The following is a 20,381-nucleotide window of genomic DNA, read 5'->3' as shown; positions in this document are numbered from 1 at the left end:
ATAGCTACGTCCCCTGCACACTTTCTGAAAGGCCAGTGATGGCCTAATGGAGATTAAGAATCGAGTTTTAAGCAATTTTAATCACTTGGAATTACATATGAGTACAATTTCAATAAAGAGTTCGATAGAGAGTTCGTGTTTATAAAAAACTATTTTTGCTTTTTATTTGCATCTTGATATGCCCAACGCGTTTCGAGTTGTGTACACTCTTCATCAGGGGCAGCATATTCAACAATTAAAGTCTACAAAAAGAAAGATTGTATACAACAATATATTAGTATTTGTTTAGTACAATTTGTGTTAATCGAACATAACATCAATTCAAAAAATCACGATTGTTATTTTTAAAGAATTAGTATCTTTTTTGTAACAAAACATCCTGTCATTTGTTTAGTGACCCCATTGTGACTCATCACTAGAAGAGCAAATATTAGTGTGGAGCGGTGTTAAATTGTACGTGAGTATTAAAAAAGATATTTGATACGTGCTAGAAGTGGCCTGGTCCGTTAACTCTTGCACTCAATGCGGGGAAGAAAGGGATTATGTATATATAGAGAGAAAAGATATAAGAGGAAAACAAGGATGATGTGCAATCTAAACAGGCATAAAGAGTGAAATGGAAAATCATTATCTTACCGAAATAAATTTCCCAAAAAAAGAAAAGCAAAAGTTGCTGGATAAGTCAGTTGGAATTAGCTGGATGTGCTCCAGACGTTCAACCAGGTAAATGTTGTAGGTGTCTTAACTGTAAGTAACCTAGTATCTACAAAAGGAGGAATGTATGACAAGGGATTTAGTATACTCCAAGTATCTAGGCGTAAGCCTAATTGTATTTGCTGTAAAGAGTACTTACTATATCATCACCGGCGAGTAGGGAAGTGTCCGAATGCGGTCAGGAGCCGCGAACGAGTGAGCTAGTTGATGCACGGCCGTGCATTTATATAAATGGCGGCTATGATGTCATACGCGCATGCGCCAGCGATGTCAGACGGTGTCGTGACGTCACTCACGCATGCGCGAACGAAAGTAAACAATGCCAAGAAAGATGTAAGTGTCGAATTATTTAAATGGATGGAGGAACGGATGATGCCGTTATTGATAAACATAATGCCCTCTTTGAGAAACATAAGGGTAGAAAGAGAAGTAAGTGCCGAAATAATATCATGAATTAAAATGATGCAAAGGATCGTGAATGCCTTTGGTTAAGAGCCTAAGGGTGATCGAAGGGGGTATACCAGAGAGTACCAGGTGATAGTGTGGAGTAAATGATCCTATGTCTAAATAACTGTATTGGGAGTAATATGCTCGGAAAAAAAACGAGAGGGCCGGTGATAAATAGATCCACGAAAAGTGGACGTAGCTGGTGTATATCAAAGTGCCTAGTGCATTATGTAACAGTAAAATAAGAAATAAGAAATCCTAAAATCTCAGTTTGTACATATTTCGCAGCAATACAAGCAGATGTTTTTGAAGTGTACAAAGAATTGTATGTAGTCACTGACCCAACATTTTGTGGGTGTACATTCTAATGCCAACTAGTGGCCAACATGAACACAGAATGCAAACATTAGGAAACGAGAAGGTATGGAGGGTGGCAAAATGGATGCCCTGAACAAATTCCAGGAGAAATATCTTCAACTCTTTGATAGAATTGGATGGTCTCCCAAATGGGAACATGGGGAAGAGGCTGTGTTAAAATCCCTCAAGGCCTTGCTAGAGAAGTGGGACTGGTTTGCCAGCCACGATAAGGTGGCTACTATGAGCTCTTTGTGTACGTTTGCCAAGATGCCTTTCTCGTATAAAAAGCCCTAAAACTACCTGATAATGATGCCCTCTCAGGCCACTTGCAGAATATTCCTGAATATTAGACTTGATCGACTAAATGTCTTAGGGGTACAGGGTACCTGGACTGGTATCCCAGCTGAAAGGAGGACTTGCAAATTGTGTCTAGTTAATACAGAGGTTGAAACTGCTAGACATGTACTCACCTGATGCACTATGATGAGATCAACATATGATAAATATTTTGCCAAATTTGAATATGATCAGGAATATATAGTAAGAAAAATCTTTTGGCTGAGGATGCTCTCTGGGTTTAGTAATGTCTCTATATCTCACTCAGCTGGGAGCGCTGATTTGATCTGATCTGATTATGATGTCTTCACCAACTGGTACCACGCCCTTTGTTACTACATTGTAGGGGAGGATTGGTCCAAAAAGACCCCCCTTGCCAACATCCCCTCCCCCGGTGAGGGCCATGGCTCATCGGGCGTCCCCTCCTTACCACCAGGGCCCAGGTGGTGGATGGCTCACCTGCTGAAGACATTGCCCAAACATATTGAATTTAGCTAGGCCTCAGGAACCATTTTGTCTAATAAAGATTGTGTGAGCTCGGAGCACTGCAGCGCGGCCTCCACCTTTGGAGAGTTTCAATTATCCCTGTGGCCACAGCTCCCTGGCAGATCCGCTGTGAGCCCGTTCCCACGAACAAGACGGACATGAGCTAGTGTAAGATACCAACACTGTAACATTTCACCTTCCGCAGTGTATCACTGCTCCCAACATGACCCGGCCAGCAGAGCCTGGGTGGAAAAAGAACTGTAAAATGGCCCTCGGATAAAATCAAAAGTTCCCAAATACTAATGCCAAAACTACCTGCGATGGGCGCATTTTCTCCACAAACCTCTTTGATTAAAAAACCTGTAAAACGTATAGATATGACAGAATGCATGTTCACATGGCATTAGCAATGAAGCACCCACACCACTGCAGTTATGTACAAATAGTAGAAGCGTCCCGGGGGGTTATTTGTTATGCGTATCATTGAAAAGTTTACACCCCACGGTCCCGCGACATAACCAAACTAATGCTGCTAGAGCGCAAAGAAAGACAAATGCAACCATACTGAGGGCTCATGTGAAGGACGTGCGAGAATGCACCCTTCATGTGTGTATGTCCAAGCCCCTTATGTGCCGCTACCGTCACGTACGGTGGCGAGTTGTTTTCTATGTGCTCCACCAACCTCACTACTACCTCACTTACTGCAAATGTATAAGCATATACCAAAATATTGTAGTTGTTAAAAAATAGTGTACAAATAATGTGCTCGGACTGGCTATATTTGAGAGGCATCTAGCAAAGTTAAAATGTAAGCTTTGGAATGATTCAATGAGTATTGTATAGTATTCGAATGTTTATGATGCTTTCAGCTAAAATCGGCAACACACGAGGAAGATACCTTTGTGAATATGTGCAAGGCCATTCCCCCTCCCTCCCTGAGAAGCCTGCCAGACGAGAGAGCAGAGGCCCGCGCCGCGCATCTCCACCTCCCCCAACTAGGCTGGAGCCGCTTCAAAGATTTGTAGTTCCCTCTGCAGCACCCAAGGCCACGACCCGCCACCTGCATTATTTACAGCCCAGCAGTAAACCTCCGCCTGAATACACAACTCCAGAGGCGCCCTCTCTTACACCCCACAACCCACCGGATCACCTTAGGTTAATGGCCGCTGTAAAATTAGGACACCCAATATTATGGCAACATTACAGCAACACATTCATAACGACTTCTAACAAGACAGGAGGACATGTACCGTCTGTCCCATGCCCTGAGACCCAGCCCCACGACCTATGGTACCCGGTCAACAGAACACTGGTAACCATGTACTGATGAATCGCCATCAAACCCCTCTCAAGGTGCATTCCTCCTGTGTTGCATTAACCTGTAGCATAACCTATTGGGAGATTTACTAAAGAGAATAATATTGCAAATGACAATGACTGCGGTGTGCATGGCCTAGGGCAAAGAAGTCAGGAAAAGACATTCATCTCTGACACTGGCCACAGTGGCACAACAACGGTGGGGAGTCATAATGTCGAAAAATAAATGTCGACAGACAAAAATGTCGACTTTCGTTTTTTTTAATTATATATTTATTTTAGGGGTTCGGGAGTAAAAAAAAAGGGAAAAATAAAAAAAAAATAAAAAAAGGGGGGCTGGGGGGGGAACCCCCCCATTTCGAAAAAAAAATGCATTGAAAAAAAAAGTCGACATTTTTTTTTTTGACATTTTTTTTTCGACTTTTTGACTGTCGACATTTTTGTTGTCGACATTATGACTATAAACCCACAACAACACCGCCCGGATGGACCCAGCTGACCCGCCAGGCCCAGCCCAACCCACGAGGCTGACCAGTGACGTCCTCCAGCCAAGACCAACCACATCACAGCAGCACCTATAGCTAGTCGTCGCCACCCAATCCCATTGAACTTGTGCCCCCTATAGTGTGTAGGTTTTGATGACGTTTTTTGTAAATATATACGCCTGTCTTTGTGTTGTGAGGCAGAGCGCTCTCGGAGTTTGCAGAGTTCTTTGCATGCCCTATTCTGATTGATAAACTCCCATTTACGCTCACCCGCACTTTGTTTTGGCCTTATTCCCACTCTGGGAGAGTCCACCACTGTCTCTCATTGCGGGGAGGATCGTGCTGGTTGGGGACGCTTGCCTTCAACATATACCACAGATATACATACCGGCAATTTTTCTTTGGTTATTCACTATCTAGCTATGTGACATGTAAGATTGCTGTGTTTGCTGCATAGTATTCTCCCTGTTTTAATAATTTTTGCTTAGTTTTAATTTTAAATAATGAATGGTAAAGATCTGTTCCATTCAAATTGGCAGCAGCTGTCTACACATGGTCAGCCTCCAGCCACCAAATCTGCCCATCAACAGACACTTGCCATGTATATGGATTGAGGACAGATCTTCCAAGCCCCCACATCCAGCCACAAACACAAACTGCTGCTTCGCTTGGGAAAGCTGGAATTTTCACAGAGAAAAAGGCTGATCATATGGGGAAAACCTAGCTCTGAGAGGGCATGAAGAAGGCTACAATGCACGATGGCCAAAGGACAGGTGAAAATAAATCTCATTGCACAACCATGTTAGATTATGTGGTACACCAAAAGGCATTGGGCCTCTTCATGAGTTGGGCCTTAGCCCTTAAATACAGCGGTAACGCTCTTACGCCGCATTTAAGGGTTTTTGCTGGACCCAATGGGGAATGGGAACTTACTGTGATACTGCTAATCGTGATCCAGCGCCAATAGCATTGGTGGTATCCCGGTGGGACTTTGACAATAATCCAGGAAAAGGGAAGCATTCTCCTGGGACCAAAACACTACTGCTGTAGTCTTTAGTTTATAGTTTAAGGGACAGAAGTAAGGTTTACTTGACACAGGACGGTGGAAGCTTTTACTTCAACAGACATCCTGACAGTCACCTTAGATCTTTAGTTGAGGCATGGAAACCCCTCTTAGTAATAGGGAAAGATAGGTTTTCTCTTGCTTTATTATGTAATAAAAGTCTTTAGCCCCAAACATGCAACCTTTGTGTCAGAGGCCACCTTCTGCACCCTTACAGAAGCCACCAGTCCCCTAAAAGAACTGCAGAACTTAGTCCAAAGGATAACCAGGGACTATTTACATATGGTCTATCGAGTAGAACAATATAACCAAGAAAACCCCTGTGAAGAAACACAGCACACAGGAGAAGGGGGTCATTCTCCCAGCCTTAGTTATACTAGTCGTGTGGTCAGCTAGCTTAGATTTGGACAGTGGGTGGACTTGTTTTAGATATTCACTCTGACTGACAAACAACTTAGTAAAATAGGTAGGGAACACTCCATAGACAAGGGAAAGGTAGGTCTTATTTTACTTTAAATAAATGATATGGTCAAAATGTCTTCACAGCGTCTGCGGCCTCCTTCTGATCGGTATCAGGTAATAATATCCCTATATATATGGGCGCCGTATATAATGTCGCCGGGAAAAGGTTGTGGTGACATTATATATGTGACCATATATATAGGGACAGGGGCAGCAGGGGTTGCAGGGGTGTTCCCCACTCCCCATGAAAAATAGAAAAGGGTTTGGGGGCTGCGGGGGTCCCCCTGCATGTTCCATGTAATAATGTCCCCACAAAAAACGGCAATTTTTCTGCCATTTTTTTACATGCCGATATTTTTGAGGGGACATTATTACATGGAACCTTCTGATCTTCCACACTTCCCAGTAACTCTAGTGGCAAGTGCTTCTCTCAGCTGCTCAGTATCTTATATCAAGTGGATCCCTCAGCTTCACAGCCCCTTCTACAACAACAGCTTGTTTTTGTGGTTCTTCGTTTTTAATTGCTAGGCTGCAGCTCCCAAATTCAAACCATGTCTCTCACTTTTATATGCCTTCAGTCCCCCCCTTAATCTGCTTCTTATATTTTCATAGATCACTGTCCCCTGTTCAACACGATTGGTCAGGTATTTGGCAACGCCCCCCTTGTTTCTTTCTGTGTACCAACAATTGCTATATCCACCATTTTGTTCTCTTGTTTGAAGGACTCCATTTGTAGAACCACTGTGGCTCTAGCTCCTTTTAAAGCCTGCAAATTCAGGGCACTCTCAACCTCAAGTACATGGGCCACAATGTTCTGCACCCACCTCCTGATGGATGCCTGCACCTTGGCACAGGGTCACGGGATTAGTCAATTATTACATTATGGGTCTGCAAGTGCGACCTGACAGTCATTTATTTTCCAATCTTAAGCTTACTGTATTTAAATACACATACAAATGCACTAACAACATTTTCCTTATAATCTTTAGGGGATTCAAACTACAACTACGATACCACTGAAGACTGGTAAGCGCTGCCTCATTCCAGGTGAGAATCCCCTGCTGAAAGAGATCCAATACTTCAATCTGTATCATAGAGGAGGTTAACCCACATGGATCATTTGATTAGCCAAGCAATGAAGGTGCACCTCGCAGGAGCTCACCTGTCCTTGTGTCAGAACCATAATGCGATCGGATCCAAGTACAGTATTGAGACGGTGAGCAATTGTTAGCATAGTGCAGTCTCCAAATGCCTCCCTGATTGTCTCCTGGATCAGGATGTCCGTCTCTGCATCCATAGAAGCAGTGGCTTCATCTAGTATCAAAATCTGAGAAAAAAAGGTAAGGTGTTTGATAGAGGCAGGACATTTATTCTTCAGAAATACGTCATATTACGCAATATACAAAAAGCTGTAGAACGCAAACAAGCTATGCTCTGTTCCACATCAAAATAAAATGCAATTGTTAAACAGTTCTCAGATAGGTATCATGGCCAGGGAAATCAACAGAAAACTAGAGAGCAAGTAAATGTCCACTAGGTGGTTTATTTTGTTCACTGCAAGCTAGGTTGTGGTTACCAAAGAACAAGTTACTTATCCCTGGTAACGTTTGTTCGACTGGATGCTCCTCCCACGTATTCCTCATCTTTGATATCTCCAATATCCAGCCAGCTTCAGCTGCTTCGGAATTTATTTTTCGGCACAGGTCGCTGTGCGTCAATTTGACCATACTAGGGTCTGAAGGCGCTAAAGCTGCAATAACATGGGAAATTCTACTGAGGGGTAGGTTGGGAGGGTGATGAGGAATACCTGGGAGGAACATCCAGTCGAAAGAACGTTACCAGTTTGGTAAGTAACTTGTTCTTCAAATGGATTGTGCCCTCCCACGTATTCCTCATCTTTGATAGACTCATAAAGCAGTGTTTGTTTTGGTGGAGGGAGTAAGAATTTTGCCATTAATGGTTTCATGAACAGAATGGAGGACAGCTTTTCCAAAGCTTCAATCCTGACTTAAGGTAGAATCAAGGGAGTATTGCCTAGTAAAAGTGTGTATTGTAGATCAAGTAGCTTGCCTCACAAATGTTTTTAATAGGAACAACTCTTTGCAGAGCAGAGGTAACCGCCATGCCCCTAGTGGAATGGTCTCTCAAGCCTTCTGGGGGATCTTTGGCCGCCAGCCTAAAGCATTCGGAAAGCTAGAATAATCCAACTGGATATGGTCTGCTTTGTTACAGTCTGACCCAGTCTATGACCCATATAACCTATGAATAGTTGGTCATTCAGACTAAGGTTTGACAACCTTGAAATGTAGAAGCTCAGAGCCCTTCATGGATCGAGCCTGTGCAACCTCTCCTCCTCCTTGCCAGTATGAGGTGGAGAGTACAGCAGAAAGGATAACACCTCTGGTGTTTTGCAAAGCAAAGGGTCCACATTCTTGTCCCTGCACCAGCTGCAGAATTTGTTCCAACGGCAGAAGTACAAAGACTTTGTTACTGGCCTTCTGGCCGAAAGCAAAATCTCCATTACGTCATCCGGGAGGTCCCAATCCTTGTACCTCAGCCTCTCAGAAACCATGCGTGAAGGCTGAGTGTCTTGACCTCTGGATGGAAGACAGACCCTCCTCTCGCGAGAGAAGGTCCTTTCTTTGTGTAAGACGTACTGGAGGGCAGATGGACATGTCCATGAGGCCTGGATACCACGTCCTCCTGCCCCAATCCAGGGCAATCAGGATCATGGATTTCGCAAACCTTCTCAATTTCCTGATCACATGATGAATGACGGGGACTGGAGGAAACGAGTACAGGAGTGGAAACTCCCAGTCCAGCACGAATGCGTCTCCTAGAGCTCCTCTTGGGGGAAATTCCCTGGAGCAGTACAATTCGCCCTTTCTGTTGACACTGGTCACAAATAGATCCGAAGGGTGAAGATCTCTTGAAGGACTTCCTGATCTAGTTCCCACACATGGGAGACTGTGCGCTGCCTGCTCAGAGCGTCTGCTGCTCTGTTCTTTTCTCCGGCTAGGTGAACTACCAACAGAAAGATTCCTTCTTGAATTGCTCAGAACCGGAGATGCATTTCCTCTCTGCACAGTGTTAGTGGCCCTACACCTCCTCTCTTGTTGAGGTAGCACATGGCACTGTGTTGTCCATCATTATCAGGACATTCTTTCCCCGAACAGAGGGCAGAAAAGTCTTCAGTGCAAGTCTGATTGCTGCCAGCTCTAAAGATTGATGTGTAGTTTGGACTCAGATGGAGACCAACGACTGCTGATTATCAGACCGTTGGCGTAGGCTCCCCACCCCGTGAGTGAGGCGTCTGTCACTACTGTTATCTCTGCCCATTGTTGCCAAAAAGGTTCTCCCTTCAGAATGTTGTCCTCGCAGGCCCAACACAGGAGATCCTGTGTGACCCTACTTGGAATCTGAAGTAGGTCTGACATGTTGCCTGAGAACAGAGACCATTGTGTCCTGAGAGCCCATTAAAGGGGTCTCATTCCCAGTGAGCCTCTGGCACCAGACAAATGCAGGATGCCATGAGGCCGAGCAACCTCAAAAAGTTGAAGGCCGGGAAACGCTGGGCACTCTGAAACTTGGTGACCATCTGCAGAATGTCTTGAGCCCTCACCTCGGGTTGCAAGCTTTTTCCCAATGATGTATCCAGTACAGCCCTGAAGAACTGGAGCTTTTGAGATGGTGTCATGTAGGATTTCTTGTAATTGTGGGAGAAGCCCACTCTGTGGAGAGAGTGACAGGTGACATTGAGATGATCCAGGACTTGTTCGGGAGAACGCTCCCTGATCAGCCAATCGTCCAGGTAGGGGTAGACGTGAAACGGCAGAACTTGAAACTGATAATGAGAGCCGCCAACGGCAAACCTCAGGTACTTTCTGTGCTTGAGATGGATTGGCACAATAAATATCCTGAAAGTCCAATGACACGATCCAATCCTGGAGTTGGAGGGCCTGAATGATCTGAGAAAGTGTGATCATCTTGAACTTGTCCTTCCTGAGGAACTTGTCCAAGTATCTCAAGTCCAAGATGGGTCTCAGTCCTCTGTCCTTCTTGGGGATTAGGAAATATGGAGAATACCGTCCTTTGTTTCTCTGTGCTACAAGAACTACTCTATAGCACCTTTCTCTTGCAGGGTCAACATTTCCTGCACAAGGAACGGATCTGGAACCCTCAAAGAATGGTTCCCTGGTGGATGGTTCTGAGGTCTTTGAATGAAGGGGAGGCAGTAACCTTGGGCTGTCGTTTGTAGTGCCCAAGTATCCAAAGTAACATCTCACCATTCTTTCAGATGCTGAGACAGTCTGCCTCCCACTGGCGTGTCGTGACTCAAGACCTCAGAGAGGTTTTGAGGCTGCTGAAGGAGTGGCTGTTGGTAAAGATGCCGCTGCTTGAGCGGGCTTTGCACCGCTCCCTCGTCCACCACGAGGGAATCTTCTTTGGCATCTTTGACCAGCCATTTCTCTCTCTCGTCCAATTGAGTAGTAGTAGGGAAAGGATCTACGCCTCCAAGATGTTCCACTGTGGTGAAAAGGATGAGGCTGCCTAATAGCAGCACCCAAGGACGTGTCTGCCGCTTCTCAAGGCTTTCGTCACCCTTGCTTCCAAAAAGATGAGACCCATCAAAAGGCATGTTAAGGAGTCTAGACTGCACGTCAAGTGCAAATCCAGATTTCCTTAACCATGCAAATCTGCGAATTACGGTGCTTGCCGCCATGGCTCTGCTGATGCCGTCAGCAGAATCCAAAAGAAGACTGAAGAGACTGGCACATGGCCTCCTTGCCATCCTTCACAATGGCCAAGAAACCGTCTCTGTCCTCCCCTTCGGGAATATGCTCAGCCGCCACAGAAATGCAGTCCCATAGAGTGTATGTGAACTTTGCCAAGGAACATGTGGAGTTGGCTGATTTAAGAGCCATGCTCCCAGCAGAAAATACTTTTCTTGACCAAGCATCCACCGTTTTATCATCCCGATCCGGTGGGATGGTCGGATAAGCTGCCTGTTTAGAGGTAGCGGTTGCTGCCTGCACCACCAGACTTTCTGGGGTAGGGTGTTTTGACAAGTAGCTGGGGTCACTACTTTAAGGACGGCATTTCCTTGCCCGGTTCTTATTTACTGCCGGACTTGCCTCCGGTGCTTCCCAATTGGCACTTACTCTTTTCTGAAGAGCAATATGAAAGGGTAAAATAGGATCCCTTTGAGGACCTTTATCCAGGATATCTATAGGGTCATCCTGTTCGAAAGGGAAGGCAGTTCTGCTCCATGAAGAGAATAGAAGGGTGGGAGGCAAACCCTAGCGTCAGTGCACCAACATGCATATGTAATGTTCGTGAATAGACCTATTTGCCTCAAAAGCGAGAGGAAGGGTGGGGGCAATGCTTACATGTCGTGCTGTGGAATACTGTTTTTAGGCTTGGTATGTATTCTACAGATAACAAAATTTGCCTGGGCCTGTCGTCAAGCAGCTAAAGAGTAGGTCATAATAATGGACCGAGAAAGTTCTAACTGTCCCTACCTCTATGGGGTCCAATCCCAAGTCAGTACTGGTGGGCCCCCTCTCTAATAGTGGATAGAATAAGAAGAGAGTAATTTGCTCAAACTTTTACACTTGTTTTTTCTTTCGTTCAACAAAGGTTTGATAGAATCACTGCCCAGACATTGTTGTATTGAGAACTATACATGGTGTGGGAAAGACAGGTAGCGCTGGTCAATCGAACCCTTACTTTAGTTGAATGTTAAAAATTAGGGGCTACAAACAGTTACCGGGAAAAATAGTCATTTTATTGGCCATTACTGAAGGTAAATGAACCTTGGTTAGAAGCCTTTGTCACTGAGTACAGGACTAAAAATAGATGATCAAATTGTGAAGACTTTGCCAGGGGAGTTGGTGCTAGAGGTTCTTAGTCCCCCACTGGTTTGGACGTGGCTTGCGGCAGCACTCTTACTGCCGTCTCCACATTTGGGTCAACCGGTTTTGGTGGGCTCGGTTACTGATGCCACCTTCTTCAGGACTGTCTTCAGATGAAATTTAGCAAGGAAATTGTTTGCTCATATACTGTATGCAGCAGCCTTACATGACAATGGAATAGTCTCACCTCAAAGTTGTGCACGGTTGAGTCGATTTATGATGCCTCTTCTTCGACGAGGAGAAGTGGTGGGAGCCACTTCTTGACCTTGACCTTTTTGCCTTCTTTCATCGAGGAGAATCGCCTCCCCCTTCGTCACAAAAAGGCTTTTTCGACAGGGTAGTCAACAGGGATTTCTTAGGCAATCTACTTACCGCCAATTTCCATTTAGGCTCCTTCAGAGCTTATCCAGTCATCGATTGACACTTTGAACAGGCTGAGGTCTTGTGCTCCACACCGAGACACCACAAGCATACTCAATGCGGCTCCGTCAGCAACAACTTGGCATCGCATCCTTGACACTTTTTAAACCGGTTTTCGAGGTAGTCGGTGTCGAAGACGAAGGCATTTTCATATATTTCTCAAATAAATTTCTCAAGCGCACCGGGGTTCTCGAAGTGTAAGCTTACTCGGAAAAACGGAACTGAAGCCAATGGCCGCTGTGCGTGCTATATATGCCTTCGATGACATCATCCTCAAGAAGGAGGCCCTTGTGGGCACATTTTTTCAGAAAAAGCTGAAGCTGGATATTGGAGATATCAAAGATAAGGAATACGTGGGAGGACACAATCCATTCTAATGTAGTACTCTTAGTCCTTACTCCCCACTCCTACATCCTCTATGGACGCTGTGAGAAAACTGAAGGTATTCTCACCCATAGACTCCTTGGATCCTCTGCGCAGGTGGCCAGGGAAGGCCATCGCTATTGGATCCCAACCCTGGGGGCAGAGAAGCGAGGGAGGATCACCTCAGTGGAGTGTCAGTGGGGTCTGGAAGTGGGGTGCCCTTGGACGAGACATGGTATCCCCTTTTCCCATTGACAACCAACCCAACCCTTCCCCAACCTTCCTGGCCTGTTATAAGCCAGTTCCTCTTGTTGTCATTCCATCACTTTTTTTTCTGTTTGTTTATTTTTCGCTGGATTTTCTGCATGCGACTTTTTGACACAAAACCTCATACATTTTTTATATTATCGGGAGGTATTACCCCCCAAATCCCCTTCCCAGCTATTTATAACCTAATCCCCACACCTCCTACCCCTTATATCCCTTGACCCACCTCCTCATATATTTCGATGAGATTTTGTGGCAAAAAACTGCAGCTAAAAACTCAACTAAAAAAAAACGCCTGTTGAATGAACATCATACCGTTTTCCCACACATGACAGTTGACAATGCTGAGACAAAGAAGATTCAACTAAGAGCAATGAAGACTAAACTCTTTCACCACTCTAGTACTGGGACAAGGAAGATGCCTGCTAAGAGCAGTGAAGGTCCGGCATGTCCCTCTAATTGTGGTCAGACAGGGCAGATTGGACACTCACACTTGCAGCCTGTTAAGGGGCTGCAGGTGTATAAAAAGAGACCAGCCCACCAGCGACAACAGCAACAGGAGAAGTAGCAGGAAGACCGGTGGAAGCAGCAGGGAACTTTAATTGGAGGCCACGCCAAAACGCTGAAGTTTGCAGAGAGAGGCGATCTACAGAAGCGTAGCACTGGGGCTTCGTGTAACAGATTGAACTTTGTGAAGGGAGCCTTGTGGAGAGGCTGCCTCTTTTCCCTGTGGTCGAGACTACGCTTGTTCAGGAGGTTGCTACAGGAGTGCCTGAAGGGCAGGAGTTGGACCCCTGCCTGACATGGAGAGCAGAAGACTGTTTGATCCATGCTGCTGGGAGGCCTGTGTGTTACGCTCACCTGGTATCCACGGGGACGCCACCCAGCCGGTTGGTCGTTGGTACCCTTCCCAATGATTCCCTGGTGTGGTCTCGGTGTCGATGGGATTCCGCCTGGAAATGAAGACTATATTAGGACTGGGCGACCAAGGTAAGTTTTCCCCCACCTCCCTTGTGTTTCCAGCCCCGCCGGGTTCTCTTCTCACCTGGTTGTTGGAATCGGTGGGCTCTCCGTCCTGCTCTCTGGGAAGGGCGCGTTATTTTTTGTGGGCGCGGGCGGTCCAGTTACTTCACTGACTGCTGCCCTTGTAGTGTCTTTCAGGTAGGTCTTATTGTGATTGATGGCGTCGTAATTCTTGCATGACTTTTCTCTGTTCTAAATGTCTCTTTTTTTTATCTCTAGGAGCGCGCAGTGTCCGCTTGGAGAACTGGATATGCTGGTTCTCACTGGGAGATGATGGCGCGCTATAGCGCAATGATGCAGTAAGGAGGCGCTTTGTGTATCGCAGCAATGTCTTGTCCTCACTGACCTGTGCTTTTCTCTTTTCGTAGGTCGCAGTGAGTTCCCAGCGCTGATGGAGTTCCGGAGCTATGCCGGCCAAAAAGCAACCAACCAGGTAAGTCTTTAAGCGCTTTGTGGTTGTAATGTCTCCACTACCTCCTTTAATGAGTTCTTCCTCCATTTCTCAGGTCCTTCGATCCGGGCGGGACCTCCACCAACAGAGCTGCTCAGGAGCTGCGAGCAGTGAAGGATAATCGATGCAGGTAAGATTCTGCTGCTAACAATGTTCTTGGTTTTTCTGCAGGTCCGGAATTCACCAGGCTCGTGAGAAAGCTGGATACGGTGAGCGTCAAGTTGCTAGAAGCAAAGTAACGCGAAGGATGTTGTCTTGTTCGGGTGTGGTTTAAATAGCCACTGTAAAGTAGCCCAGATAAAGTAGTCCCTAGGCCACCACACCTAAAACACTAGACCGCATAGCTTGGTTCTAGAAATCAAGCTATGTGGATGCATCCATGTTGGCTGAAAGCCTAAATAAAGTAGTTCCTCAAGCAGATGTCTTTCCTTACTGATGAGCCTGGCACCATAGGCGCCAGGACTGGCCCCAAGAGGGTCTGAGAAGTGGATGCCAGGCCTTATTAGTGATCCAAGCCCTGATTCCACCTGGCCAATGGGCTTGCCAGTGGGGATCAGGGCTGAGGGTTGTGACACTGTGAATACGACCATTGAGTTTCTAGCATTGAGAAAACTGGTGTGCAAGCGTTTATACTTGTCCGTTCGGGGAATACATTGTATCTGAGTGGTCGCATGGTTGAGGAAACACGTTTTCGAATGTCTCCGATCCAATCCGTTGTCAGACAGTGAAATACTAAGATTACTTTTTTAAAAAAATGATTTACTGTTATTATGTTTAATTAAACCTTTTAAACACATTACAATACAATAAATAACAATGTACACATTTCCTAATATTACAAGTGTCTGCAACCATTAATTTATATTCTACACAAAAAATACAATGAAACAAATGTGATAAAAAATTGAACAGTTGCATCTTAAAACACACACAGTGCCTGTTACAATCTCAAAAAATGGATGTCTAAAAATATCTCAAACATTAAAATCATCACATAATGAATACATATGCTAAAACCTAGGATATATCAGGTGTTCGGTATCCTTTTTTCAATCTCCAGCCACATATTATATAATGCGAAATTCACAATCGTACATTCCCCAGAGTACAAGAAGATCCATATTTGATCAGAGTAAATGTTGCCGATTTTATATTTTAAATTCTGGTATCCTTTAGCATAGTTATCTGTCAATCTATCACAATTAGTAAAACGGTATCTAGGTGTCTCCATCTCGTGGTCACATAATCTGCACAGGCGCATATCATAAGCAATTTTCATCCAAGCACCGATTTTGGAGAATGTAGGAAGTAGGTCCAATCTAAGTGATCACATGAATCTTCTAACCCTATTTTTAAAGTGGTTTGTGAGATATTTACACAGATCGCCCTTAAGATTTTGTTTAACGTATAGTAGGGTAGCGAGCACCAGCACATTTTTTCATCTTTGTCTCCATTTCAACAGAAGTCATATTTTCCTCAAAATCAAAGCCTATGGCGTCAAAGAAAGAAGTTACATCTTTTAATCATTCCGTCAGAGCATTACCTGATGGACAATTCTCTAAAATAGGTTTAAAATTGCTAAACATTGAGTCAGGAGAGTTACAGTTATTCAGCATTCGTATGTAGAATATACCCATCAAAATCTTTCAATGGGTGCGCATTGAAGTAATACCTAGTACGCAAATTGATCCCCTCAACTGGAGCACATGGCGGGAGACCCAACATACTTTCCCAGAGTTTGCCCTCAAGCTTCTTAACCCAGCCTGTTTCTTTCATTGTAAGTATCTCAAGACCATAACACAAACTAGGAATTTAGCAAGTTTTGTACAATTTTTAAAACCCTTCGATTGAAAAAACCCCTTTATGTCTAATAAAATTCATCATAGTCGTAAATCATCTTTTCATTTTAAGCGATACATATCCCTCTATTTGTGCCACATTCATAGTATCAGATATGCACATATCCAGGTAGACATAAGATCGAACAATCTCGATTCTTTCATTCTCCATTTTCCAGACCCATTTACAATGACAAATTTCCATAATTAAATTTTTTTGATGGTTAATAATCAGACTGTTTATTCAAGAATATTCACAAAGGTCATATATACTTCTTTGTAGCCCTATCTGTGTCTTGTCCAATAATAGAGTGTCATCAGCGTATGCAAGCCAAACCATTTTTTGATTTCCAATTTTTGGGGGGAAATTGTGGCAGTTATCAACAATAGAACCCATATCCAATACATATAAATTATATAAAGTGGGAGCAAGTGGACAACCTTGCTCTAAACCAAAGTTAGTTTCACAAGTATCACGCAAGGAGCCCTCCTGGTCCAATCTAAACTGAGCTTTTGTACTGGAATAAAGCTCTCTAATAAAACAAAGTAGCATAGGGTTCATATTCCACTTCTTTAATTTTGATCAAAAAAGATTGCGTTCAACTATATTGAACGTCCCCTTATAATCAATGAAGCATATATATAAAGCACCTTCTATCTTTTTCAAGCTATCATTTATTAGATATGATAGTGCCCAAAGGTTAGACGCACCCATGACCTGTCTAAAGCCTGACCGTTGATTGGAGAATAGATTGTTTCTTTTTATCCAGTCATTTATCTCATGTAGTAATCATTTTGAGAAAATCTTAGAACACACATCAGTCATGGCTAAAAGCCTGGAGTTTGGACCACCACGTGAGGTCCGCGTGGAGAGAGGGCAGTTTGCTGACCAGCTATGCTTGGGAGCACCTCTCCTGATTCCATGAGGCTTTGAAGTGCAGCTGTAATCTCCTCATCCAGAGTCTCGTGTGTGGCGCGGCCAAAAGGTCCGCTACCATGATGCCCAGTGAGTGTTGGCTCCACCAAGCTGACGTCACTGCCCTGGTAAGGTAGTGCGTTGCGGCCCTCTTGATGGCCGCAATCTTGTCCTCTGTGGGGAAACACCTTCTCGGAGCACGTGTCCCAGATGAGGCCCAGGAAGGTGAGGCTCCGCGTGGGCTGCAGTTGAGACTTCTTGAGGTTGATAGTAAACCCAGGGTCGTGGAGTGTGTTCATAAGTGTGGGTAATTCCCTCCGGTGATCTTGCCCTGACAAGCTAGTCATCCAGGTACGGGTAGACATGGTGGCCCTGGCCTTGAGGAGGGCTGCCACTGCATTCATGAGTCTGGTGAATACCCTGGGGGCTAAATTGAGGCCAAAGGGTAGCACCTTGTACTGGAAATGACAGCCCATAATCCTGAAGCATAGGAAGGAGCGATGTGGCTGCCAAATCGGGACGTGTAAATAGGCGTCCTTCAGATCCAGGGAGCACATCCAATCTCTCCCGTCTAGTGTCTCTGCAATGAGTGCTGGCGTAACCATCTTGAATTTCTAAAGAGGGAGGGAGAGGTTGAGGGTGAATAGGTCCAACACAACTCTCAGGCCAGCCTGGTTCTTCTTTTGTATGGTGAAAATCCTGGAATAGAAGCCCAATCCTCTCTGGGAGGCTGGGACTTCTTCCACTTCCTTGCTCTCGACGAGAGACTGGATCTCCGCCAACAGAGTTGCCGTCCCAATCTGTGGGAGTGGAGGGAAGGAGGGAGGAGAGGGAGGCATCGGTAGGCGGTACCCCGTGCATAATACGGATAGGATCCAGGGGTCCGCAAAGTTTTGGCACCAGAAATGCATGTGAGAGGCAAGCCTGCCACCCACTGGAGACACGTGGACCTGAAGGGACATGTCATGCCTTTTTTCCTTCTGAGGCCTGCGCTAAGGAGGGGTACTGGAAGAAGCCCTTGCCTCCCCCCCTTTTTGTTGTTTGCGCCGGTGCTGACTCAGCGAGCGTTCAGGTTGTCTAGACCTCCTTTCCTGGAATCCCCGGAACCTGCCAAACGCCTGCCCCTTGTGGAAGCGTTGATGCGTCAGGTTGTACGCCTTGGGCGTGGCCTTCGTCAGGATAGAGAAAGATTTCGCAGTCAGTGAGCTGTTCTTTTTATCAAATTCCTCGTCAGTAAAGAAGTCACTCCCCTCGAACGGAAGGGGCAATATGTGATCCTGGGTATCAGGGTTAAACTTAGTAGCCCGAAGCCAGGCCGTCCTTCTCATGTCTGTGGCGATGCAGATGGCCCGGCCAGATATATCGATGTGGGCCACAGTGGACTCCATGATATCCTGCACTACCAGCCTGGCTTTTCCTAGACCCGCCTTGAAGCGTGCCTGGCTCTGCACTGGAAGTTCCCAGGAGGACGTTCGCTATTTCCTGCATAAGCTTTAGGTTAGCGGCTGCTAGCATGGCATCCACGTAGGCCTGACGCAGGTGCAGGGAGGCCTTGGAGTACATCTTCTTCCCGTACGCCTCCAAGATCTTCTCCTCCTTGCCGAGCAGGGCCGAGGACGATGTGGCCAAGGACGACTGAGGCCTAGAGAAGAGTGACGCTGCAGTGATCCCCGAAGAGTGTGGTTGAGGGTGTGCCGACAACAAGAGTGTATACCCCTCCATCTGTCTATACTTGGCATCAAGGTGCCGATTGACAGGTTGGGCCGAGAGTGGCTTGAGCCACCCCTTCTTGGTCAGTGTCACGACGTCCTTCTGCATCAAGATACCCGTCTTGGTAGGGGGTCTTATGGTGAGGACTTCTGCCAAGACCCCCTCCTAGGGCTGCTCTACCTTGGGTTGAGAAGGCCCAAATATTCTGCCAAACCTGTAAGCCTGTCGTGGAAGGCCTTTGCTGACGACGGCATGTCAGGGTCCTCCTCCTTGTCCGTTTACACCACCGTGTCCGGCTGGTCTGGAGCAGGTTGAGGGGTGCTGGGTGCCATGGGCTGACGTGTGGAGACCGGAGCCGGAGGCTGGTGCGGGACAGCCTGTGCTGTGAGAGGCAGGGGAACCGGAATCGAAGGAGCCAGCAGGTGCAGCAGGGGCTGCGCTGAGGCCTGAGACGCTGGAGCCATGGGAGGAATGACTATGGGCACTGTTGGAGTGACAGGAGGGAGCAAGTCCCTGACAGCATCTCGTAGGATGGCCCCCATTTCTGGTGTTGGCATCAGCGCCAAGAACCTTTCGAAGAACCTTTTGAAGAACCTGTCTTTGGAGGCAGAAGAGGAGACAGGAGATATTGACGGAGTGGCTGGGGGCTGCTGGGGCCGGAGCGCAGTCTGTTCAGGTTGCCGGTGGAACCTGCCCTGCGCTGCTGATGGACACACTGCAGGCCACATACCTGGTTGACACCAGTATCACCTTGAAACTCGTTCACCCGCCTGCTCGGTTCCTGGGAGTGGCATCAGACGAGCGCCTATGTTGTCTGGCAGGCAGCCATTTTGTCGAGCTGCTTGCCACGTGCCAAAGTTGTGGTGCATAGCTGCCTAGGCCCAGCCTCTTCCAAGACTCTTGGTGGTGGAGCATGAGGCCTACCCAGCACCTCAGGTCTATGCCTGGAAGGTGTATTGCCCTCGGCATTGTCGCCGATAGTGCTGCGTGCAGGTGCCCCCTCAGCCATAGAGCCGGTACTAGGGCGTTGCCCCTCGGGTGTACACCCGGAAAAAGAACCTTGCGGACCCTCAGCATTGATTCCGGAAGGATCTGATGACCCCTCGGCCATGAGGCCGCTAGCTGGACTAGCCTTGGTGCGTGTGCTGGTACAAGAACCTGAGATGTTCCTCCCGCTTCAGTGTTTCCTCAGGAAGTAGTCGCCCTTACGGGGTGTGACAGAAAATAGCAGCCCTCTTTTGGGCCACGAGCTCTGTTTAACAAACTTCTTCAAGTCCTCTGGAGGCGACCCTTCAAAGAGCTCCCTCCACCTAGCTAGCCTGTTCTTCAGTGCGCGTGGTGTCAGTGCATAGCACGCAGTACAACCTTCCCAACCGTGGTCAGGGCCAGGGCAGTGGAGGCAATGAGCGTGGCAATCAGACGTAGGAAAGAGCCCGTTGCAGGCTGGACATCTGCAGAAGCCCGCTGCAGTCGACATGTGCCGGGTGGAGTGTGACGCCAGATGAACAAGTACCTGGATGACAAATAAAGACAAAAAGATACAAGAAGAATCTGGGGAAGAGCACATGGAAATCAGCCCGTTCCCTTCGATGTGGAAAAGGGGACTGAAGAGTGGCGCCCGTGGGCAGAGTCAGGGTAGCGCATGCTCCCAGGGCCACACCCCTGCATGTCTCTAAATTTAAAGAGGAAGAAGGTTTTTCTGGTGAAAAAGGTTCCATCTCCCTTCCCTAGGAAGGGACGCCCATGAAGTATGGAGGAAAGAGGACGGGACGTAAGAGTACACCCAGTACATGAAAGATGATATCAGAAAT

General features: G+C 46.4%; 1 protein-coding gene across 5 annotated transcripts in view; it reads right to left on the bottom strand.

Moving 5' to 3' along the window:
- ABCC5 (ATP binding cassette subfamily C member 5) overlaps positions 1-20,381 on the bottom strand; it is a 2,124,586-nt gene that overhangs the window by 64,668 nt on the left and 2,039,537 nt on the right. For all 5 annotated transcript variants that reach the window (XM_069618835.1, XM_069618837.1, XM_069618836.1 and 2 more), the window contains one exon: positions 6,830-6,994. In XM_069618835.1, the coding sequence (XP_069474936.1) occupies positions 6,830-6,994 (165 nt within the window). The remainder of the gene's footprint in view (positions 1-6,829; positions 6,995-20,381) is intronic.

This window comes from Ambystoma mexicanum, chromosome 10 (assembly GCF_040938575.1).
Source record: "Ambystoma mexicanum isolate Mex_15411 chromosome 10, UKY_AmexF1_1, whole genome shotgun sequence".
Taxonomy (NCBI): Eukaryota; Metazoa; Chordata; class Amphibia; order Caudata; family Ambystomatidae; genus Ambystoma; species Ambystoma mexicanum.
Note: the sequence above shows the minus strand (reverse complement) of the source record. Positions and strands in the feature narration are given on the sequence as shown.